The sequence below is a fragment of the Stomoxys calcitrans genome, chromosome 1 (genome assembly GCF_963082655.1).
Source record: "Stomoxys calcitrans chromosome 1, idStoCalc2.1, whole genome shotgun sequence".
Lineage (NCBI taxonomy): Eukaryota > Metazoa > Arthropoda > Insecta > Diptera > Muscidae > Stomoxys > Stomoxys calcitrans.
Window position 1 is genome coordinate 140,415,773 of NC_081552.1, and position 25,931 is coordinate 140,441,703.

Here is a 25,931-nt window from a genome sequence, read left to right on the forward strand (position 1 = left end):
TAAGACCCTAAATCGGTGGATCGGTCTATATGGGGGCTATATCAAGATATAGTCCGATATAGCCCATCTTCGAACTTAACCTGCTTATGGACAAAAAAAGAATCTGTGCAAAGTTTCAGCTCAATATCTCTATTTTTAAAGGCTGTAGCATGATTTCAACAGACAGACGGACGGACATGTCTAGATCTTCTTAGATTTTTACGCTGATCAAGAATATATATACTTTATAGGGTCGGAAATAGGTATTTCCATGTGTTGCAAATGGAATGACACAATTAATATACCCCCATCCTTCGGTGGTGGATATAAAAATCCACAGGAAAATTGAATTACATTTTCAACTTAAATTAGGCAAAATTTTCCAAATTTAGAGTACTCCTCTCCAACATAGCATTATCGGGCGTAGCAGAACTCAGATAATATGTATATAAAATAAACTTTTGGCAATATGTATTTGACAAAAGTAATAAATCGGCATCAAAAAACTGAAGCCCAGGCACCAAATTAAAAAAAAAAAATACTTTAATAGAACTATAAAACTAAAATAACCGTACAGAATGATCTAATCGGCCTATAAATAGTGTTTTGTCAAGCAATGCACAGTTTAGCTCTTGTTTTATGACGAAATGATCTCAGTAATCTCAAAGATTTTACTGCCCTTATTCTGGATGCTCGAATTGATTAAGTGGTGGCTGCATTGTCGGCGTAGAAAATATTGCTTTTAGGTTGAAGTGTTCATCAGGCTTTAAATTTGTTTGACCTGGAATTCATGCTACTACCTATTCCTCTTCAAAGATTTATGCATTGTGGCACGAAGGTGGTAACGGCTGCTATCCCTTTGGTAGGTGGTGCCTGCCTACAAAAATGAGTTATTCACCAAATGTTCTCGACTCCGTTCATTTCTATTGCCATGGACATATAAGTTATTCCCTTGCCTAATGGATGCCACAAACAGTTAGAAGTAACCCTCGAGGATACGGTATGCTGTTGTCATGCTGAAGACCGACGACAGATTGTCTTACCGTAATTCTCTAATGGCTAGTAACCTTCTGTCAGTCCTCGATTTGGTGGCAACAGGTATCAAGACAAAAAAATGCCACATAATATTGTCACGAAGGGATAACAACTTGTGCGACTTCACATGTCAATATCCTTTCATTCGAGGGAGTATGTGTCAATCCCTCGTTTTGAATGAAGATGTTTGCCTGTTCAATTGTTGTCTCCAGCGCTGCCTTTATCATTCTTTGTTCCCATAAATGTTTGTTTTCCTTTTTTATTGTCTGCATCGAACTCTATACCAATAGTACTTCGTAGTAACTTACTGAGTATTATTGACTGTTGAAGCCAACAATCTGAAGAAATCACCTGTAATAGATACAGCGGACTCTCTAAGGAAAATATTGTTTCCCGAATTATAAAAGGATGAGTAGCGAGGCTGGTTAGGTCTAGCTACTGACATATACTAACAGTAAATAATATTTTGTTATTGCAGTAAATTTATGCATTACATGTATTGGGGAAGGTAGCCCAATTAGAAAACATTTATCTTGAATATGTTATAATTAGATCGATGATGAAGAAGCGGTGCAAATCACGATTAAACAATTATTATCTGTAATCGCATGATATCCATAACTTTCCTGCATAACATTGCATTAATACTCTATTCAGAATTCCGTTATGCTGTGTCGCATAATTTGCCTTCCCTAGTTTAGGTTTAAATACCAACCTTGCTTCCAGCCAGGCTTTCGGAGTATATGCAAGTCCTAGGGATAGTAGCTAGATGAGGCGCCAGATAGTCGGCCTACTTTTGTAGTAACGCCGAAAATATTCCATCAGGTCCGGGTGGCTTAAATGGTCTGAAGCTCCTTAAGGCTTTCTTGGCCATAACTTCCGTTATGATAAACCTTCGATCAATCTCATTATTCCAGGATTCCAGTGTCTTCGTGATTCAAGTGGTATTCTGTAGAAAATGCGTCTTCAACAAAAGCCTCAACATGTCCGCCGTTGACTTTGCTCTCACTCCCATGTCGACTACTAAAGTTTCACTTTGGACATGGGTTTGTGAGAGGAACTTTTTTTTTCTTGGCGGCGTCATTAATGCTATCGACCTGTTCGCAGAAAAGATTCCAGGGGGCACGTTTTGCCGCTCTGGTAATACACATCCCAATAAGCTTCCTCTTTTTTACAACGTGCTCTGTTAAAAAGTCAGCGGACCTTTTTCCCAATGTTGCGAATCTCCCGGTCATCCAGGGTTTTCTTGGGCTAATTTCCTTTCCCGAAGAGGACAACTATCTATGAAAGACCTCACTAGTGCAGTCGTAATCCTGTAAACATTGTCGTCAATGTCTTCGATGCTTGGACGATCTAAATTATCCTGCCCAAGTCTTCTTCTGAGTAGCCTTCCGAATTTTGTCCAGTTGGTTTTCAACTAATTACGGGAGATTTTCGGATTCGGCGCTGGTCGTGCTGTGTCACATCTAAAACTTCCACCCTAATCCTATTAACAAGGAAAAATGTGTTACCAATATTATGTGTTATCAGGTCGTTGGTGTTCAAGAATTGTGCCAGGGCTTGGCCCCGCTTATTAATGTTGGTACTACCCCACGAAATGTGGTAAGAGTTCGCATCGCACCTTATTAGTACCTCATATCCTGTCTGTTTCGCTTACCTCACCAACCGCTGTAGCTCCGACGTAGGTGGCGGTGTCGTAAGAGTCGAAAGGCAGATAAAGTGATGCTCCACCGTCTCACTGTTGCATCCAACGTTGACAACTCTGGGGAAAATACATAATTTAAAATTGTATGACAAATTACGCAGGTCCTCGGACGAGTACCAGTGTTAGCATAGAATAATTGGTAGTTGATATGGTTCAGTCGAGAAACTTTGTTTCGAGTCGTCCATGGTTCCTGATCCTTCAGAGCGTGAGTAGCGGTTTCGCTCCGGTGGGGGTTTATCTGGATGACCTCAATCATTGTTCCTCCATTATATGGGCTTTTTGGGAGTGGGTGGTGGTCTCATCGTCTTCTTCATTGAATTTTTCGCCACTGCACTGCCTGATGTTCCAATATTAGGATCTTTGCCTATACTAGTCTTCCAAATCTTGAGTAAATGGGCTTTTGTGCGTTAGGCGGCATTGAGTTTTCTGTCACTGCACTGCCTGACGTTTCAGCATTAGAATCTTTATCCATCCTAGTCCTCCTAATCACGAGAAAGTCGTTGATGGTTCCGTCGTCGAGTCTCTCGCCCCTATACTGACTGATGTTTTAGTATTAGGATATTTGCTTATACTTGTCTAGGAGGCCACCGTAGAGCAGAGGTTAGGATGTCCGCCTATGACGCTGAAAGTCTGGGTTCGAATCCAGGCGAGAACATCATGAACATTTTCAGCGGTGCTTATCCCCTTCTAATGCTGGCGACATTCGGGAGGTACTGTACCATTTGGTATGGCAGCCATGTAAAAACTTTTAAAATTTTTCGTATATGTACCCATTCCGCGATGTGGATTTTTATACCCACCACCGAAATATCCATTTCCGACCCTATAAAGTATATATATTCTTGATCAGTGTGAAAATCTAAGACGATCTAGACATGTCCGTCCGTCTGTCTGTTGAAATCACGCTACAGTCTTTAAAAATAGAGATATTGAGCTGAAACTTTGCACAGTTTCCTTTTTTGTCCATAAGCAGGTTAAGTTCGAAGATGGGCTATATCGGACTATATCGTGATATAACCCCCATTTATACCGATCCGCCGATTTAGGGTCTCAGGCCCATAAAAGCCTTATTTATTATCCGATTTTGTTGAAATTTGGGACAGTGAGTTATGTTAGGCCCTTCGACATCCTTCGACAATTTGGCCCAGATCGGTCCAGATATGGGTATAGCTGCCATATAGACCGATCCTCCGATTATCCGATTTTGCTGAAATTTGGGACAGTGAGTGGTCTTAGGCCCTTCGACATCCTTCGTTAATTTGACACTGATCGGATCAGATTTGGATATAGCTGCCATATAGACCGATCCTCCGATTTAAGGTTTTGGGCCCATATATGGCGCATTTATTGTCCGATGTCGCCGAAATTTGGGACAGTGTGTTAAGTTAAGCCCCTTGACATACTTCTGCAATACGGAACATATCGGTCCAGATTTGGATATAGCTGCCATATAGACCGATCTCTCGGTTATAGATTGTGGGGCTATAAAAAGCGCATTTATTGCCCGATGTCGCCGAAATTCGGGATAATGAGTTGTGTTAGACCCTTTGACATCCTTCTTTAATTTCACTCAGATCGGTCCAGATTTGGATATAGCTGCCATATAGACCGATACCTCGATTTAAGGTTTTGGGCGCATAAAAGGCGCATTTATTGTCCGATGTTGCCGAAATTTGGAACAGAGAGTTAAGTTAAGCCCCTCCACATATTTCTTCAATTTGGTCTAGATCGATCAAGATTTGCATATAGCTGCCATATAGACCAATATCTCGATTTAGGGTCTTGGCCCCATAAAAGGCGCATTTATAATCCGATTTAACTGAAATTTGACACAGTGACTAATGTTAGGCTTTTCGACATACATGTTGTATATGGTTCAGATCGGTTTATTTTTAGATAAAGCTAGTAAAAAGACCAACATTTTGTTATACACAATTGAACAGTGACTTGTACTTAATAGTATTTGGTCCAAATCGGATCATATTTCGCTATAACTGCTATGGGACATAAGGTATGCAATTTTCACCGGATTTTGATGAAAGGTGGTTTACATATATACCCGAGGTGGTGGGTATCCAAGGTTCGGCACTGCCGAACTTAACGCCTTTTTGCTTGTTAACCTCTTGTAGGTTAATTTACATGCGTTTTTCTACAGTTATTATGTTCCCCCAATTCCTTTTTCTCCTCTCTTTTAAGGAACTCTTAACAATGAAACAAAAGAAAACGTCACGCTATTCGTAGTTGCTTTTTCTTCAGTAAGGATTCTGTTTCACCTGACTTTCCTGAAAATTTAGAAAAGATACGAATTTTAGCTTTCTAAGATACCATATCGGATTCACTTTCGTATTTTTCTCCCACCTACTAATTCCACTCGGGGAGACATCCGCAAAACGTTGGGATTGCGCATCTACACATAGAAAAGAGATTCGTTGCTTCAACCAATTTTTTGCCAACCGAATGCTGATGATTCCACATACTACGACGGTTCATAAACAGTTATTGTCTTTTTTTGTTTTGAGTACCAAAAATAGTACTGTATGGAAAAATTAAAAGAACGGACCATTGCCATATTTTCTATTTATGTATGTATGTAAAATCCCATATGTATGTAAATATGCAGAAGATCATAGATTTAAACACACACATTTTCTACAACAAACAGAAAAATATACATCTAGGAACTGCAAATTACTTCCACGTGCCATGGTGAAATATTGGGTTGCCCAAAAAGTAATTGCGGATTTTTTAAAAGAAAGTAAATGCATTTTTAATAAAACTTAGAATGAACTTTAATCAAATATACATTTTGCCCTTTTTTCTAAAGCAAGCTAAAAATAACAGCTGATAACTGACGGAAGAAAGAATGCAATTACAGAATTACAAGCCGTTGAAAAAATTTGTCAACGCCGACTATATGAAAAATCCGCAATTACTTTTTGGGCAACCCAATAGCTGCATCTCTGTCAATAAACTACAGCTGAACGATGCAGGTTTATCCATTTAATTCAGGGAACTTCTCACGATGCGCGCGAATTGAAATTCTGACTTATAAAACTTGTACGTAGTGCAACTATTTAAGTCCATACGAGACATTTACTTTTGCACCAATAAATACTGCCTAACTTAACACCGATAAGAAATAACTTTAACGAGACTCCGAAAGTAAATGACATCAACACATTCGGTTAAAGTAACTGATTGCTTAGGTTAGATTTAAGTGGCAATCTGCCATCGGACTCACTTAGACGTTTTCGCCCGTTGTGATACCACAGGAACAGAAAATGGAAGATGCCTTCTAGTTCCTACCGTTGAATCGCTTTAATAATCCCAGTAACTTACGAATGTTCACATCCGCTAAATCAGACAGGTTCTAAAAGAAATGAGAACCTAAAATGGCACTCCTTCTAACTGCTAGTGCGGGACACACACACAGAAGGTGTTCTACATTCTCTTCTTCCTCGATGTCCCTACAGCTTCTGCAAAAGTCGTTGCTGGCAACCTTCAGTCTGTCAGCATGTTTTCCGATTAGACAGTGACGGACATAATGATTGAGACGTCTGTTCTAGCCAATCACAGCAAAACAGAAGACCTCTTCAAGTTTAGATGAGACCACATGGTTTTGGAATGCTTACATCCCCCTCTTTGTGACCATCTATCATTCGTTGTTCTTCGGGCCTGGTCCCGAAAACTTAGCTTACATGTCGCTAGAGGCATATCCACAGATTCCAGTATCCCTGGAGTGTGTAAGGTAGTTCCTAGTCTCGCAAGCTCGTCTACTTTAGAATTCCCTGGGATATCTCTGCGGCCCGGCACCCAGAACAGGTAAATTTTTAACTGTTCAGCCATCTCGTTGAGACATCTGCAACAGTCGAGTGCGATTTTTGTGTTCAGAAATAGGTTCTCCAGGGATTTAATGGCTGCCTGGCTGTCTGAGAAGATATTAATGCCAATCCTCGTAATGACATTATATCTTAACCATTCCACCACTTCCTTAAGTCTGCAATGGTCGGGTAACCTCTTCGATATGACCAGTTCTAGATTTTTAGAGTACACCCCAAGGCTCACCTGGTCGTTTTGTCTGGAACCATCCGTATAGAAGTCTATGTAACTTCTGGCACCAGGGATATCGTAGTTCCAATAGGTTCTATCAGGAATAGTGGTACAGTAATTTTTATCAAAAAGCGGCTCAGGTAAGGTGTAATCCAAACCGCCTGGAACATCGGATATTGTATCAAGTATAACACACATGACCAATGAGAAAGCTCCCTTAACCACAATGTCCAGAGGCATAAGATGTAGCATTAAATTCAGTGTATCAGATGGTGTCGTCCTCAGTGCGGCTGTCATGTACAAACAAGCCATCCATTGGATCCGGTAAAGTATTGAGCAGTAGGTGGATTTTTGAAACGCCGTCCACCAGGCCACATCACCATATAGCATAATAGGTCTGACAACTACAGTATATACCTAATGCATGACACGCGGTCTAAATCCCCAACTTTTGCTCTCTTGCAGGTGTATAGGGCATGAGTGGCCTTTCGTGCCCTTTTCAAAATGTTATTTTAGAGGTTCAATTTCCTGTCCAGTAAAAAATGCCACCAGGTATTATGCGCTTTCTGTAAATTGGTTATTCTCTTCACTCAAGGAGACAGGTTTCACTGTAGGCAACTTGTCACGTCATCAGCATACGCTGATGACAATAAAATATAGTTAATGGCTATATTCCAAAGTAGAGGAGCCAGTACACCTCCTTGAGGTGTTCCTCTGCTGACCCACTTTTTAGATCCACAGATCCCAAGCCTGCCGTAATGCATCTTTTAGTCAGTAAGTAATTAATAAACTCTCTTACAGTAGAGTTGATGCCTAGAAACTCCAACTCCTTCATGATTGTCTTCGGTTTTACATTATTGAAAGCACCTTCCATGTCAAGAAATGCCACCATTGTATATTCCTTGACAGCGAGAGAACCCTCTATGTAGCCGACTAGGTCGTGAAGGGCTGTTTCAGTGGATTTGCCTTTACTGTATGCATGCTGCTGCCGCCACAGGTGATCTCCAGGGATCTTTGCCCTAAGATATGTTTCTATCAACCTCTCTAGCGTCTTCAGCATTAAGGATGACAGACTAATAGGACGCAAATCTTTCGCCTTCGTGTGGTAGTGTCCCTCCATCCCACAGGTATATATGATATTCTGATACAAGCAGAGTATATCTCCCTAAGCCAAGGGACCAGTCTATCAGACACAGCTTGTAATTCAACCGGTGATACGTCATCAGGGCCTGGCGACTTAAAGGAGTCGAAACTTTTTTTCGCCCAAAGGATTTTCGGCTCAGACACAATTTCCCTAATGGCCTCCGACGAATGCATATCAGTGACAACTTAAACAGAAATATTATACAACAACTCGAGGCAAAAAAAGTTATTTTTTATGCCAATAATTATTGGCACAACCAAAAGATGATTATTACCATCTTCATTTAATGCTCTCAATAGTATCAATATTAAGTTAACTACTGAACTAAGAAAATGACCGATCATTGGTGCGAACAATTACAAATTATTTACCATTATCATCAATTTGTACATATAATCGAATTGCAACCAATGATTTCTCTGGGTGTACGACTATTGGCGTTTGCAGTTGGCAGTTTCGTTTGGCAACCCTATATCCAATATGTTCAAGTACTTACGTGTATACCTTAACGACTCAAAAATATGGCCTGCAGTTATGCCGAAGCACAAGTACGAAACGCGTATTTCTCAAAGGCATCTTTGTGCAAACATTGATCCATAATTTGTGCTGTTTATCCTTTAATAGCGCCTAATGCCTGACAGCTTTGCGCGAAGCGGAAGTGCCGCTCCAAAAGATGCTCTGATGGATGCGTTGTTTCACCCTTCCATGTTATTATCTGCTTTCCTGTAAGTCATTGTTTTGGATAGGGGTTTCTTAAAGGAATTTTTGCTTGCACAAGCCCTTCTGTGTTGCTACTAAAGGAAGCTTTGTGACACCAACAACAAACACAACCACTTTGTAGACGACCCATTTGACAAAGGAAAACAGTTGAAACAAGTTCTCGGTGGTGGCGATGGATGAATGGTTGGCGTATGTGCGCGACAAGCAGCACAAAGCTTCCTCCGTTTATCTTCGCTGAAGATGTGGCAGCGGGAAAGAGACAAACAGCACAAAGAAACAGAGAAACTTATTCGCTGGCCAACATGTTTACGTCTGTCTGATGCTGGGGAATGAGGGGGTGTGCTCTGTACTCTGGCGAATTTGCCGAAGTGGTGTGCAGATATGGCGCCATTCGCGAAAGGCGTTACTACACCCGGTTTCCCCAAAAAAGTGTACGTACTCGGCCGATGTTAATGCTAAAAATAAAAAATAAGCGACAGCATTTGAGCGTTGATTATTATTTTTCCCTACTCGCCAATATTCACGTTTATGTGGGTTCGTGTCACTATTTTGACAACTGGTTGTATACATGGCAGTATGAGCGGGTCACATTCATCTCAGCCACAAGTGTTTTGCCACCTGATCGCGACCATGCACTTAGGCTTTTCCATATCTCCATATTTCATAAATATATGCTCGATATTCGCCTTTGCCTCGAGTAACATGGCTCGAGTGGCTTTTATGCGATTGCGCAGTCGAGACGAGCAACGGACAGAGTAGAGCGAAGAGCACAACTACATTTCACTCAAAATGGGTCTCTACTGGTTCAACTCGTTTGAAGTCAGCCAAACTGGGCGGGACTACGTTCAGCAATGGTTTACCAATCAATATCAACCCCTAGAGTGCGGGTTATCGCATGCTTCGTACTTAACGCTCATCTTTCTGTTCGGAACGAGTGGAGATTGTTTTTCAATTCTCTTTTGGATTGAAAAGAATGTCTTTTCATACTGTCCCAATATTTCGTTGGTTTCTTCAATCGTAGCTTGGCAGCGGGGTGGGTTTAAGAGTGTTAGTGTGAGTGAGCGTTGAGTTTATGATCATGGATGTGAGCTCACGGCTTATTGGTCGCTTACTGACTGACAAACTGGTTTTGTGGTTGTTGACCGGCTGCAGTGTGGAATAAGCCAACTACTATTCAACCTACTCGTCACGCGGCTCCGCCACAGCGAATCTGTTGAGTGCTATTGCCGTCGCGCCTGCATGCTGTCGGCCTTGTGTACAGCAGCTGGCTCTAATCAGTCCAACGAGTGGTCTTGCGTTGTAACGACGTTCGTATTCTTATGGAGGGCCTTTGTGTGAGTGGCACGAAATATTTTAGCAACGGCTTGACGCGTATTTTCCTCTGAAGCTCATTTCGATGTTATTAACAAAACCTCGCCGCGTTCGTGCTTCTTTCTCTAAATAAAATCGAGGCGCCATCGTCGCAGTTCGTTCTGGTTTGCCAATAAATCCGGAGTTGGTTTTATATCTACATATACACATACATACATACATGCATATGTACCTATCGCGTGAAGTAACAAAAGAATTATTACTACATACACACCCATACAAGGAAAAATTCCAACATACATATTAAAGTGTGTAACTAATACAAGTGTTTCGATTGTGAAAATCGCATTGTGAAAATCGAAAATCTCCAAAGCTGAATCGGAAAAGTGGATATTAGGGAGTGTTTTTTTTGTGTATGATCGATCGGTGGATGTACCTTTACAGTGCCTATCTCTGGATTTGCCGTATTTCCTTGGCTGCTCAGTTGGTATAGGCTCTAAGAAAGTCATCGGAATTTTTAACTCTTCCTTCCAGTGGATTATAAACCGCCAAAATTGTGGAGGCACTTAAAATGAAGGTAAGCTACAAATTAGAAAAGCCGGCGGTTTGAAATGGCATCAGTCAAAGCTCTACAGGACCCGTCGCAAAGTGAATATGGATTGAGGTGCTATCTGAGGATATGTATTTGTCATATGCGCTGTCGCTTTCTGTGTCCATATGACGTTTCTTATGTACTACAAATGTCAGATACGAATAGAGCGGCTCCAATCATCATGTCATATAGAATGGATTTTCTTCTATACATATGCGTTTATACGTTTGTTCAAGGAAAGTAGTGCTCCCTTGAAAAAAAAAAAAAAATAAAAAAAATAAAGGACCGATCCTTCTTCAGATTAACTTATCCAAATAAGATTTTTGTTTTACTACTACTGGCCGGGAATACGAAGTTAGTTAGGGGAGTAGCACAGAATTCCTAGCTTTAAATTTTCTTCTTGGAGGTTACTTTTTAGTTTTTAGAGCGCACAACAAGCCGATTACTAGCTTAGGTGTATGCCCATAGTGGCATGGGCGGATTAATATCCACACCCTCTTTTCAACCTAACCTAAGTACGATATGAATGAAATTTTGTACAGATACTTCTGAACTATGTCATTGGGTGGGAATTTGTCAATAGGCCAAATGGGTTCATCTCCGATTTTGTTTCTTGAGCCTTTAGAAGGCACAATTCATATCCGTTTTGGCTCAAGTTTTGAACGATGATTTCTGTCATGACCTTTTTAGTTTCTGCCTACAGAGAGAAGCCGTGCAAAGGATTTAACATGTGTGACCCATGGTGGGTGGAAGAGGAGGGTATATAAAATTCGGACTTTTACGCATTTGTCGATTTTCGGTTGTCAATGTTCCTTTCTTTCATTTTAACTTGGGAAGTCATCCTTATTTTTAGTACACTAACGTCATCCTTCGTCATTTTAACTCCGACCTATTTCTAGGCCCCGTAAATTGCATAAGAACAAAAATTTAGTTAATTTTTTTATAAAGTTCATTTTTAATTAGTATTTAACAACAATTCATACATTCACGACTAATGCTGTACGAAAAATTAGATCAAAGCAAACAAACCAAAAAAACACATTTAAGATCGAAAATCGAATCGCGCGTCATCGCTTTGTCGAAGGATTACTGTACAGGATTAATTTGCAAAGACAAGTTAACTAGCGACAAAATGTAAAGCATTTTCTGTTTCTTTCTTATAAAATATTTAAATATTAATATTAAATATATTAACGGTAGTCAATCGATATTTATTTTTAAAATTTCGATGATATCGAATTTTGCGATTATCGATTATCAAAAACTTGTTTTCACACGTGCTGATTGTGAACTCGATAATGATTGCATTTGAGCATAATTTATTATTCAGAAATACTACATTTTCTTTCTTTTTAGAGAAGAAGAGCAGATTTTCGTGCATAATGTTTGGAAATATTTTCTGAGTAATCGACTGGCACTACGATACAAAAAGAAAAAAATATTCAGTGGTCCCAATGCACAAATTCTGTTTGGTTGGAGTGCATGGAAAACGCTTGAAATTTTGCACAAATACTTTTTATTAGCGTAGGTCGGTTGAGTTTGTAAATGGGTCAAATCGGTCCATGTTTTGATATAGCTGCCATATAAACCGATCTTGGGTCTTGACTTCTTGAGCCTCTAGCGGGCGCAATTTTGCACGCAGTGTTTTGGTGTGATTTCCAACAACTGTGCTAAGTATGATTCAAAACGGTTCATATTCTGGTATAGCTGTCATATAAACCGATCTTGGATCTTGACTTCTTGAGCCAATAGAGCGCACAATTCCCATCCGATTTAGCTGAAATTTTGAACGTAGTGTTTCGTCTTGACTTCTTGAGCCACTAGAGGGCGCAATTCTTATCCGGTTGGGTAGAAATTTTGTACAACGGCTTCTTTCATGTCTTCCAACATACTTATAGCTTGATACAGCTCCCATATAAACCTATCTCCCGATTGTCCCTCTTGAGCCCCTACAAGGCGCAATTCTTATCCGAATAAACTGAAATATTACATAATGACTTCTACAATGTTTAGCATTCATTTATGGTCCGAATCGGACTATAACTTGAATAGCTCCAATAACATAACAGTTCTTATTCAATATTCATTGTTTGCCTAAAAAGAGCTACTGCGCATAGAACTAGACAAATGCGATCCATGGTGGAGGGTATATAAGATTCGGCCCGGCCAAACTTAGCACGCTCCTTCTTGTTCATAATAATAAATACATACATGTTTTGTTTGGTATCTTCTAAGCAGCCTACAGATTGAGGAAGTTTTTTCTGCGCTTTTCCACCCTTCAGTTACTATAACAAAGCCTCTTGTTAACCGATTAAAGCACAAGTAAAATACCCTCTTCTTCTTTTGTGAAGTTCGTTGGCCGATATCTCGTTACAGGCAAACGAAGGATAATGGATAAGTATTGCTATGCTTCTGGAGCTATATCGGGTTATGAACCGATCCGAGCCATACTTGCTTTAGATGTTGGAAACCATTGTAGAAGTCTATGTGCAAAATTACAGCCAAATCGGATATGAATTGCTATTAATAGGGGCTTAAGATGTATATTCGGTACATATGGGTGTTATATCAGTCTATGAACCGATTATATTTGGCACGTATGTTGAGGGTCATAGGAGAAGTCATTGTGCAAATTGTCAGCCATATCAGATAAGAACTGCGCCGTCTAGGGAAACAAGAAGTGCAATCGAAAGATCGGTTTATATGAGAGCTGCATCAGGGTCATAAGGGAAGTCATTGCGCAAATTTTCAGCCAAATCGGATAAAAATTGCGCCTTTTGGGGGCTCAAGATGTACAATCGGTAAACCGGTCTATGTGGGAGCTTTATCAGGTTTTGAACCGATTCAGACCATATTTGGCACGAATTTTGAATGTCTTAGGAGAAGTCAATAGCAAAATTTCAGTTAAATCGAATAAGAATTGCGCTCCCTAGAGACTCGAGAAATATAAGCAGTATATCGGTTTATATGGAGCTATTTCAAAACATTGACCGATATGGCTCATTTACAATCCCAGCCGACCTACACTAATAGGACTTAAAATGTCGATATTTGATATTTACAAACGGAATGGCGAAATTAGTAAACCCCTATCCTATGGTGAAGGGTAAAAAATATGTCTTGTTTGAAAGATAATATTCGATCTTTTTAAAGAAACAAAAAATCATGGACCTCCGCTGTTAAACCACCGCTGAAAATGTTTTTGATGTTCACGCCGGCGTCGTAGGCGGGCATGCTAAACTCTGCGCCACGGTGAGTGGCGCATCACGGATTTTTATGCTCGAGAACTGTCAGTATGTTCATACATTTAAACGGCAGATAATTCTTAGTCTCCACCAACTCTTTCGTAACTTCGGTAATTGCGAGCCAGGGTTTAAAATGAATATAAATATAACAGGTTTAGAAAAAGTCTCTAAGGTTAGAGTGGGAGTTTTTTCCTAAACACACTACGACAATTTGAGTCCATTCTGATACCACAGTAATGACAGACCAGGCCTCTGGTCAATTTCGAACTCACACGCTCCACGAGCAGGCTACCAAATCTGCTCCCGGGGCAACCAAAAACAAAAAAACTACTGGGTTGTAAAGAGGTTGCAGAAATTAATCTGCCCAATGCCACTTTAGGCATAAAGTAACCTCGAAAAAGAGAATCTTAGTCAGGAATTCCGTGCTACTTACAAAATCCTTAATTGTTTTTCATGCCACGCCCTAAGTTGGTTCATGTCTGGTATTGTGTCCCCCCTAAGTGCCGGTATCTGTTAGACGCGAAAGCCGGGCAATGGCAAAGGAAATGCTCCAGCGTCCAACTACTCCAACTTCTAACTCCTGAACATTTTTCTCTGTCTTTGGGTAGGATGCCCCACTTTCCATTTTTAAAGGAAACAATCCCTTTGGTGAATGATTTTTTACATAGCATTAAAGAATTTTTTGAAATGTTATTTTAATGTATTATTAAAAAAAAAATCAACCTGACATACAGATGGCGGTAATAGTGAGATAAATAATTAATTTCGTTAAAAGTAGAAGAGATTTTACAGTGTTTAGTTTTTTGTGGGGAGCACTTATATGTAAACGAGCACGGTAAATTTATAAATATGAACAAAATTGGGACCAGTTCAAGTTCGAATTGCTTCAGCACGGACCTGATTCGCCAGATTTAGCTTTCTTGAATCATATTTTGCTTCCAAATTTCAAAAACTGGCTCGACGAAAAACGATTTTCCTGTAATGTAGAGGTGGAAGTTGCGGTCGGTGGTTATTATGAGGAGCCAGCAGTTCTTACTACAAGAAGGGTATCGATTATGTTGAGAAATAAAGTTTTTTCCAAATGTGTGATATTTTCTTCGTTAAGTCGTGTACTTTTGGCACCATACTCGTAGTAAAGATGAAACCCGTTTTAATAAGTTCAATAAGTCGTTGAAGGTTAGAAAATTGACTTTGGGACAAGAAACGCGTTGTATCTTCGTTGAAGACACAAAAATTACTTACAAATAGTAGCGTCTTTAAATATTTGAATTTTAACAGCAAGCAGCAATCGAAATCCGAACTGGAAAATTGTGTCCGCTAGTGTATAGCAATTAAATTTAACGACAGCATCTTAATTTTTAAGGATTGGCTTCTTTTCCTCGCAATCATTACCATTTACTGGGAACAAGGAACAAATCTTTATTTTTCTGTCAATTTTTTTTTTTTGTTTGTTAATAGCAAAGTTATGCCATGTGTCAAACTTTCATCCAACATATTCCCAACAATTCCATCCAGGAATTGCAAAACTTGTATTTTTATTTCCGATGATTGCTATCTGAATGTTTAGGTTATTCCTTGTTCACATTGACGAAAATGTTTATTCTAATTTTTAAGATTCCAGCCTAAGCAAACTTAATTTAAAGATGGTAAATTTTCCAACTTTGTAGAGAAACATTCCCTTTGGTGAATAATATTTTCCTTCATATTAAGGATTTTTTATTTCAAATGGTAGGTTAATTAATCCTTCACTTTCCCTCCTATCATTAGAGACAAAAATATAAAACTAAAGTAATGAAATTGACGTTGGGCAAGAAAACAGTGAAACGTAGTTAAAGACGCAAATTAGCCGTACTAATAGGAGAGTCTTCAAATGTTTATTATACCCTCCACCATAGGATGGGGGTATACTAATTTCGTCATTCTGTTTGTAACTCTTCGAAATATTTGTCTAAGACCCCATAAAGTAAATATATTCTTGATCGTCATGACATTTTAAGTCGATCTAGCCATGTTCGTCCGTCCGTCTGTCTGTCGAAAGCACGCTAACTGTCTTAACTTATTAGTGTAAGTCGGTTGGGATTGTAAATGGATATAACGGTGTTTTGATATAGCTGCCATATTAACCGATCTTGGATCTTGAGCAACTAAAGGGTGCAATTCCTCTCCGATGATTTAGCTGAAATTTGGCACGACGTGCTTTGTTATGAATTCTAAAAACTGTGTGAAATATGGTTCAAATCGATCGATAACCTGGGATCTGATTTCTTGAGCTTCCAGAGGGCGTAATTATTATCCGATTGGGCTGAAATTTTGTACAACGGCTTCTCCGATAACCTTCAATATACTTGTCAAATATGGTCTGAATCGGTCTATAGCCTGATACAGCTCCCATATAAACCGATCTCTCTATTTTACTTCTTGAGCCCCTAAAGGGTGCAATTCTTACTCGAATTATGGTCTCCAACGTTCAACTCAATTACAGTCCGTCGTACCATAACTTAATATAGCTCCAATATTATTGCAATTCTTTTCTTTTATCCCTTGTTTGCTTAAAAAGAGATGTCGGGAAAAGAATTCGACAAATGCGATCTATGGTGGAGGGTATATAAGATTCGGTTTTTTTTTAGGTTAAAATGCTTAGTTTAAAAAAAAAAGAATTTTTCAAAAAATAATAATTGGGCAGTCATCTATAAAGTAAAATAAGAATCAACGGATGGTCATGTCCGTTAGCAAATAGGCAATTAAATTTAAAGATTTCATCTTTATTTTAAAGTTTCGGTACTTTGGCTCTTTTTCATTGCTAAAATCCTACGAATAAGGAAACATCTTAAATTTTGGGCCAACTTTTTTTCGATGCAATGATGAATACGAAACTTTCACCTTGAGGGCAGCCTGATTTAGCTCAATTTTTATGGCGTGCTGTAGAACAAATAGTTTTACTGAATACTGAAATCCATCCGAATATATCCAGTGTAAGCGAGGTGATGCAATGATACAGTCGTGGCGCATTGGACAGTCAAGCTAACTACGGCTCCACTTTTACCAGAGTAATAATCATATAGTGATTGGATACTTAATTAGATTCGTTCGCTCGTGTGTTGTTATTTCAGGCTATAAAATATAATTTTTTTTTTTCTTGATTTTTCGAACATATTCTAGCTCGAGATCATATTCGATGCTCTCTGTTCAAAGAATTTATAAAAGTTAGGCAAGTGTATGCTGTTTCTCAAAACACTTTGTCTGGCATGGTGGATTGCGATTTCCGATGATAAAGATACAGGGGGGTATCAGAAATCGGGATCCACCATGCCAGCCAAAGGGTTTTGAAAAATATTGTAGCACACACTTGCCTAACTTGCATATGTTTTTTGCTATGCTATTCTTTGAATAGAAACCATTGAATCCAATAATACGAGCTAGAATATGTTCGAAAAATCACGAAAATATAAATTGGAACAATGCCTAGCTGTCATTGTTTTATTTACGAAATTATATATTTTTCAGGTCTTCTTTATGAGGGTAACCGTAGGAAAAAATCGTATAAATTTGCAATATATTGTTGTAAATAACAAACATTTAGTTATGTATCACTCGTGCTGCTGGTCATCTGAGATGACTCAGCCCACAGTCCTTGAAAGAGAAAAATCTGCCTACACAAACTTCCTTAACAATAGGGAGGTCGAATACAATGAACCCATGTTAAAAGAAATCCATCGATGGGACTTTTGTTCGAACATAACACCATGTTATAAAATAAATATGACCATGATGTGGTGGAGGAGACGTTCCAAGCAACGTGCTGCAGCGCAAGAGGATGGAGATGAGTCTTATTGACAGGCGGGTCTTACAGATCAAAGCATTGAAAGCTCAGTTGGAGATTGACATGCAACAGCGCGGTACTGATCGCATACACTGGTGTTGGACCAGAAGGGGGTATTGTTGGCTTCTATATGTGGCAATCTGTTAAGTCGATATTATGATGTGGATGACGAGTTGCGTTGGTGATGCATACCATAGCGAAATATTGAAGTGATTTTGTCCAAAACATTCAACACTCTACAAACTTCGCCACGACCAACAAAAGAAGTTGTTTGGTGGTCAATGGCTGTAGATGTTGTCGATGGATTGTTGTTTATTGACTCGTGTAAATTCAATTCGTCTTAGGAGTGATGCAGCAAAATGGTCTGATCCCCTCTACCAAACTGCCAATATATCCGAATGAGTTATAAAAAAAATTATTTAATATATGAGTATGTGAGCTTAACCATTTGGGTAATGGGTAATGTAAGGCATTCATTCATATTTGTGCAGAGCTTCGTGTGTAGTACGTGTAGTAAGTGCTCGTAAGTGCTCGAAGAGATGCAACCTTTACGCTTTGGTCTGGGTGGGAGAGGGTTAGCCTTCGCTGCTTTGTGATGATTGAAATGGCCACAATGATTAAATTGTCGTAATAAACGGTTTTGCTAATACATACATACATACTGACAATGTTATCGATGTCGGCGGCCAACCATCCATCCATCTGTCCAATCCATTCGTCGACATCATCAGCTTCATTCAGCTCCAGCATCGGCATTATTTATACATTTTGTTTTCACAATTGAAATCGATTTTGTGCGAGTGTGTGTTTAATCGATTTTTTGTGCAGTGATAGTGCTGAGATATTTGCGCTCAAATGTACCGCCATCCCGCTGAGTATATCTGATAACTTACAAATGCTTCAATTTGTTGTTAATTCCCTTCAACACATACAAAAGCAGACAGACAGACCACACCATTCGGTTGCGGCTCATTTCTGTGCTTGCCCGTCGGGCAGTCTCTTTTCGAAGATGCTGTGTCCGCATGACTGTCTTCTCTGGTTTTGGTAAGGTTCTTGTTGTTGTTTCCTCTTTGGTTTATTGATCCGAAATTTTGTTATCGTCTCAAGCGGCGGCGACGATGATCATCCAAATGGTTTCTGATAAATACCACCCACACTTGTATTTTACGCATTTTTAAATGATCCCCATCGTCATCTGTGTTTAGAGATTGAAATTTGTTCATCATATTCCCCAAGTTTGTCGCTTTGATTTTATTTTGGCTCAGATTTCATTAGCGTTAAAAATCAGTTAGGATACTGTTGTTGTTACTTTCAAATTTCCATATTGGAAGCCTCAAATCTCCAAATAATCGATGACATTAACATTAATTTTTTTTTTTGCCAAACAGTAACCAATCAATTATGCTCGCCTAGTCAGTTATGGTTGTTGGGGATATGTAGACAACTGATCCAACTCCTACAGAAAAAATAAATCTTTGGTTAACATTGAGTGGGAATTAAGTGTTCATCGGAATGTTAAAATTGTGGGGGCATGCATGCCTTCAATCAATAGTTCGGAATTCCAATAACAGAAACGGAATCAAAATATTTAAATATCCTTCACTGTCCCTCTGGACGTTGTTGGAAATATTCGATATTATCTTGATCAAATTGCGTATGTTCCCCAGACCCAGAAAAATAAGCTTACTGAGCCCAGCAAACACTTTCTGCTGATTTTTGATTAAGGACCTGTTTCACTTATCAATGTGAGTGACAAGCTATGAGGAAGAGTGACGAGTGAGTATGGGTTTCACTAGCTAGTATAAAATTATTCACATGGCCTTACGTTGTGTGAGTGGGACAATATGTGGCCAGAGCTACAGTTTGGAAAAACGTACATGTGGCGAAAAAAACTGCTAAAACACGTGAGAAAAGGAAAAAATAATGCATATTTCTCGATTTTGTTTGCGAGACCGCAAATGTTCTCGAAATGCCCTAAAACCAGAAGGCATAAAATTATAACTTTTCACAAATGTGTAATAAATTTTTCACCTGTTACTTTTTTGGGTCAAGGATGAACGACATTTATATTTAGATAAGTGTTTCAATTTCATCAAAAATGTTAAGATTGTCTTCAGCTCACCAAAGCCAAAATGTAAGTGAGCATAATTGGCACTTGTAAATGACACCAATACACCCATAGTGAAATCCAATTACAAAGAAAATTGCCCAAGTCTTCTTTCGCCACTCATCCGATTAGTCGTTTTTCTCCTTCTTATTGGAACGCAAATCAGCTGTTTGTCTGATAGCGTACCAGTGAATGGAGGCAATTAACTTAGTGAATCTTGGGCAATTGTGCGCGTTATTTCTTGTCTGAATACCCGTAGCTCAGAGGTTATCATGTTCCGGTCTGACGCTGAAAGCCTGCGTTCGAATACCGGCGAAAACATCAGAACAACATTGCAGCGATAACTTCCTTTCTAGTTCTGGCGACACTTGTGGGGTTATTACCTTAGGTTATCAGCCGTGTAGACTTCTTTTCTAAATGGTATCACTCAGAGGCCCGTTAGTTGCTCGATATTAAAAAAGGAGGTATCTGATCACTGAGCTTAAACTTGTATCGGAGAGCACTCATTGATGTGAGAGAACTATCCCCGCTGTTCCTTAATGGAATGTTCATGGCCAAAATTGCAAATTAATATTCGCCCCATTTAGAAGGGGTAAGATACTTGCCCCTCGTAGAAGAAGGAGCCTATTTACTGAATGTCAGTTTTACACGAATACCATACGTCCTTGGAATACTCCTCCTCATGCAATCCAAAACATCAGTGACGCGTCAATTTTTAAGACAAGACTTTTTCATTTTTCTTCTAAATTAAATATTTTAAAATTGTATTTTTCTCATTTGAAACATTAATAATTTCTTCGTTCATCTGTTTTTATTGATCTATTACGAGTATCTTTACAAAGTTTTTTAAGCCTGCACTATGCTTATAAGATTTTTATCATATTGTTGAGATGTTCGTTAACTAAGAATAAATAAATAAAAAATAATTAGGATGAAAAAAAGGTTAGGTGGTACATACTTTTCGAATTAAGAGGCTATAATCAACCTTTCGCCATCTGAAAACAGCAGAAAATGTTTGATGTTTTTGCAAAAAATTACTGCTCATTTAAATTGACAGTTTATTTATTTTTTGCTACAGGAAACATTTTTGCCTTACACTTACTCTATAGGTACAAAGTGGGAGCTATATCCAATTTTGATGCACCTCCGCAGATGTTTTCGGATGGGTTTTTAAACAATCCGTATTAATTTTCCGGCAAATATGTTCAAACTGTTATTAATACGCCATAATGACAACATTATGGCACATTACCCAAAATCCGACGAATATATGTATGGGAGCTACATCGAGATCTGAACCGATTTTGACTAAACTTCTTAGATATTGTGGTGGGCATTGAAGAAAGCGTTATGCAAGATTGGTAAATAAATGCGCTTTCAGTGGCTCTAGAAGGGTGATATACATATATGGCAGCAACAATATATCTAAGTCTGAACCAATTTCTATTTAATTCACCACTAATATTAAGAGTCATAAGTAAATTCTTTCTGCCAAATTTCGAGAGAATCGGTTAACAAATGAGCACTTTATTGCAATATTTCTCAAAATTAGACGAACATATACATTGGAGCTATGTCTAAATCTGAACCGATTTCGACTTAACTTTATGGATATTGTAGAAGTCATCGAGGAAAGCGTTGTACAAAATTTTGGGACGATTGGTCAATATATGCGCAGTTGCTCTAGGAGTGAAAACCGGGCGACATATATATATATATATGAGAGCTATATCCAAATCTGAAACGATTTTTTCGAATTTCAATAGGCTTCGTCTCTGAGGCGAAAACATGCCTGTGCCAGATTTGGAGACGATCAAATGTGAATTGCGACATGTACTTTGTACGCAAATTTGTATGGACAGACGGACACAGCTTAATCGAATCAGAAAGTGATTCTGAGACGATCGGCATATCAATGGGTCTACCTCGCCTCATTCTGGGTGTTACAAACAAATTCACTAAGTATAAGTAGTGGTGTAGGGCATAATTATGCCTTTTATAACTATTATAATTCCTTAGAAATAATATCATTTTGGTTTGCAATGTAAAAGGTTGCGATTTTGTGAAAATCGTGACATTGAAATAGATATCAATCAAGTGAGAATAGAATGTGCTTTGAGGCAAAACAAAGAATTGAATTGTGATAATATTAATTGAAGAAGTGTAGAAATGCAATCAAAATTGAAAACATGTTCGAAATGAAAAGTTACTGTTATTACTGTTTATGTTGTTTACTAAATTTCCCATGAACATTCCATTTAGGAACAGGGGATACTACTCTCATATCAATGAGTACAGTCGGATTATTGTTTAAGCTCCACGATAAGGGGCCTCCTTTCTTTGCTGAGTCGAAACGGCTTGCCTCATAGCGCCACCACAGACGTTTCAAGTTTTAACATGGCATGCTAGCCTCTGCGCCACGGTGTTGTTTATTAGGGTCATTAGCATCATTTCCGATTTTTTTAAATTTTATTAAAACTTTTTTGTTTGTTAAAAAATGACCCTTGATTATGACTATATCAAAAGCTTTTCAAAATTGGACAAGGGAATTGGGAATCACGCGCAATTCCAACAAAAATAACACACTGTCCAAGTAATAAAATATGCCATATACGATGTCTGTACAAAAAGTGTGGCAAATTTGGAATTTTCCATTGTTTTGCTGAATTCTTTTTTTTTTTTGTATTGTCAAGGTCGTCCATATTAAATGTTAAGTTCATTTATTTTACTACTGTTTTGGGTGTATAAGTTTTGGTTCGTCTTCGATATAAGTTATATTTTTTCCAATATATATGAACAGCTTTGCACTGCATCCATTGACAATCTATTTACTTTCCGCAGTGTAGAAGAGAATGGGGTTTTCAAATGCGTTTCAAATGCCATGGAATTAGATGGAATTGGTCCACGCTTTCTGAGAATATTGTGACCAAACTTATTACCCTCCATAACTTTTTATACCCTCCACCATATAGAATGGAGGAATACTAATTTCATCATACCGATTTAGGTAGATACCCGATACCCGATTGTTTTTTGAAATTCATCACGGTGACACTTGGCACTTGTGGACATCCGCAACCAGTTTGGTCCAGATCGAACTATATCTATATAGACCGATCTGTCGATGAAGGCTCTAAAACCCATAAAATCCTCATTTGTTACTCGATTTCGCTGAAATTTGGAAAATTGAGTTGCACTTGGCATCTCGTTGTCCGTGCTGAACATAGTCCAGATCGGACTACATTTCGATACAGCTGTCTTATAGAATAAGGGTTTTACCCGATTTCGCTGAAATTTTGAGCCAGTGAGTTTCACCAGGCCTCTCATTGCCCGAGCTGAAAATAACCCAGGTAGGACTAAACTTGGATATAGCTGCCATATAGACCGATCTACCGATTAAGGGTCTTTCCACTAGGCCATCCGATATCTGGACTGCGCATCGTCCATATCAGGCCATATTTGGATAAAGCTGTCATATGGATAGACTTGAAGAGGTCTACCACTTTGCTCTCGCTGGCTAGATGTCTCAGTCATTATATGCATCATGACAAGTCACTGTTTGATCGGTTAACATGCTAACAGACTTTAGGTTGCAAGTAACGACTTCTGAAGACTGACTGTGTTTGTGTTCCGCCCTGTCAGTCAGAAGTAGACCCACTTTAGATTCTCATTTCTTTGAGAACATGTCTGATTTGGCGGATGTTAGCATTCTCAAGTTGGTGGGCTTTTCAAAGCGATCTGGACGATTCAATGGTAGAAGCTAGAAGCCATCTTCCTTCTTCTCTTCCTATGGTATCACATTGGACGAAAACGTCTAAGTGAGTCTGATGTTAATAATTACAACAAAAACAATCCTACACTCAGACCAACTTTGCAATTGATACCCCAACACATCATCGTTTATCACGAAAGATACTTTATCACGTCTTTGACATAGCTTCCTTAGAGTTTGTGTTATTTTTATTTCACTGCTTTCGAGTACTTGAACACTTTTTCAAGCACACAAATTATTTAATCAAAAAAAAAAAAAAAAAAAATATTTTATAATGACGTCAATATTTCAAATGAAAAGCTAAACAGCACTTCTGCCGTGATGGAAAATGTGACGCCGTCAGTTCTTAATAGCCTCTTTCGTTTGAAGTTAAATGGATACCAAATGGTATTAAAAATATTTGCAAAAACAGGAAAAGTAACGTTCTTCTTCCTTTATCAGCGTAAACTTTTGGTAACCTGAGTAAAACTTTTTAAATTTATGAATAAAAATTTTATTTTTTCTTGGGTGGACCTGTTGGAATGTCCTTCAAGTCTCAAAAAGCAAAAATCTCTTTGATTCCCAAGAGAAACCAATATAAGTGAGTCACGGCTCCAAGTACTGCATGTCTGAGTTTTCGTAATTGCATCCAAAGGAATCCTGCATCATTAAGCAGAAGAGAATGCCTGCCTAGGTTCTAGATAGCTGTCATGGACAATCAGTTACAACAAATTGTTCTAAATGTGTGCTGCAATAGTTGGCTGCTGTGCAGGGAAAAGGGATGGGTGTCATTAGTTTTTAATAAAAATCCTTTGTTGTTGCATAACGATACCCAACGAATGACGCGCTATAAATATTTGTTTCGCATTTTTGGACACGGGTGTTTGCTTGTTTGCCCGCAGCAGCAGCAACAACAGCATAGCTATTTGAAGACTAAAACTTATCGCATCCATAATTTTTGTAACCAATGCTTATGCTTTTCAAATAGCAGGATTGAGTATGTAAAAAAACATAAGACAATGGGAGGGATTGGGTGCGGTTTGTTGTGGTCGTTCATAAAACACATTAGCCCGTTTGGCTTTATGATGGGTCGGTCGCTTGTTTGGTACATGGTGTGAATTTTCGCATTATAAATGTCTGAAGTAGCATCATATCATGCCACGGTCGCCGAACAAAGGAAAGGTAATTTCATCTATAAAGTGCTTATGTCACAAACACACCAACGTTCGTTGTCAGAAACCCTTGCAGGAAATCCTTACAGCGTTGAATGTGACAAACACAAAGCCCTCAGCCCACAGCCCACGGTGTTGTCCTTAAGCGGCATTTAACACATTGTCCTCTGTACCTCTGTGGGTATGTGTGTGCATGAAAGTGAAGATGTATTAGTTTGGCTCGTTTATTATGTTGCATGCAAGCATCCTTAAAGGCTATTTTGTGGATTTGAGATGCTTCAATGAGGAACAATGCCCACTTGAGGATAAATCTTTTGTTCCAAAGCCTCCTCTTCATACCCAAGGAGGACATAGGCCGCCGTCGGTGGTTGGGTGGCTTACAATCGTCTGTTTGAGGGGCAATTTCATTTTCATTAGATTGTCTGTTTTAGGGCGCACCGAACGCTGAATTCACAATTACCTGCTAAAAATCAAGCTGACTTTCGAAATGTTTGCGATCTTACGCATCATCTCTATTGTTCGACATGAGAAGTGCCATTTGTTTTTAGTTTGCACAGTGGACGGACAAGACGATCACAGTTCATTGTGTTGTAGCGAGGCGCAGGCGCATGCGCAACTGCCCATAAAACAGTAAAGGTGTGATTTCTAACAGCCTTCCACTTGAGGTTTAGCCAAATCCCTTGTGAGCCAGACAATTTGCTGTTGTTCTCGCTGGTCAGACATCGGCTAGAGTCATCCCCCTTTATTGATGTTTTTTTTGTGTTTGTCACAAGTCAAGATGTTGTTTATTTTCTTATTTCTTCCTTTTGTCCATTGTCAAAGGCCTTGAGGACTCTAGGACAAAGGACAAGCCCAATGTGCAGCCTTGCAAACAAACTCACACATATACAGAGAAGGTTTGGTAAGTTAATTACGATATTCTCATGCTGTCCGCTTTAATTTTGTCAAAGCGCCTTACTCATAATGAGGGACGCTGATGGCCAATCATCTTATGGGCGACACAAAGCAAATCCCTTGGTGTCTATCTAACCGCAAAACATCTGTGGTGGACAAAAATGTGTTAAGGTTCCGTTTTAGTTTTGCCAATTGTGTCCAAGTCTCTGGGACACTAGCTTCCTTTTCTGAGTCAGATGTTCACATCAACCTGCGCTGCTTGACCAGATCGATAACCCTACAAAAAGTCATCAAAAATGATGGTACGTCGTTTTACCGTTCCGTTCCCCTTCGCATCACATTGATCCGAATAAATAATTATTTGTACGAAATTTACGTATCCATAACGATGGGGCGTAACTCAAGC

At 38.9% G+C, this 25,931-nt stretch overlaps 1 protein-coding gene across 2 annotated transcripts in view; it reads left to right on the top strand.

Moving 5' to 3' along the window:
• Nucleotides 1-9,967: 9,967 nt before the first annotated feature.
• LOC106085333 (LIM/homeobox protein Awh) overlaps nt 9,968-25,931 on the top strand; it is a 101,817-nt gene continuing 85,853 nt past the window's right edge. For both annotated transcript variants that reach the window (XM_013249551.2, XM_013249552.2), the window contains exon 1: nt 9,968-10,521. In XM_013249551.2, coding sequence (XP_013105005.1) covers nt 10,516-10,521 — 6 coding nt within the window. In that variant the 5' untranslated portion in view covers nt 9,968-10,515. The remainder of the gene's footprint in view (nt 10,522-25,931) is intronic.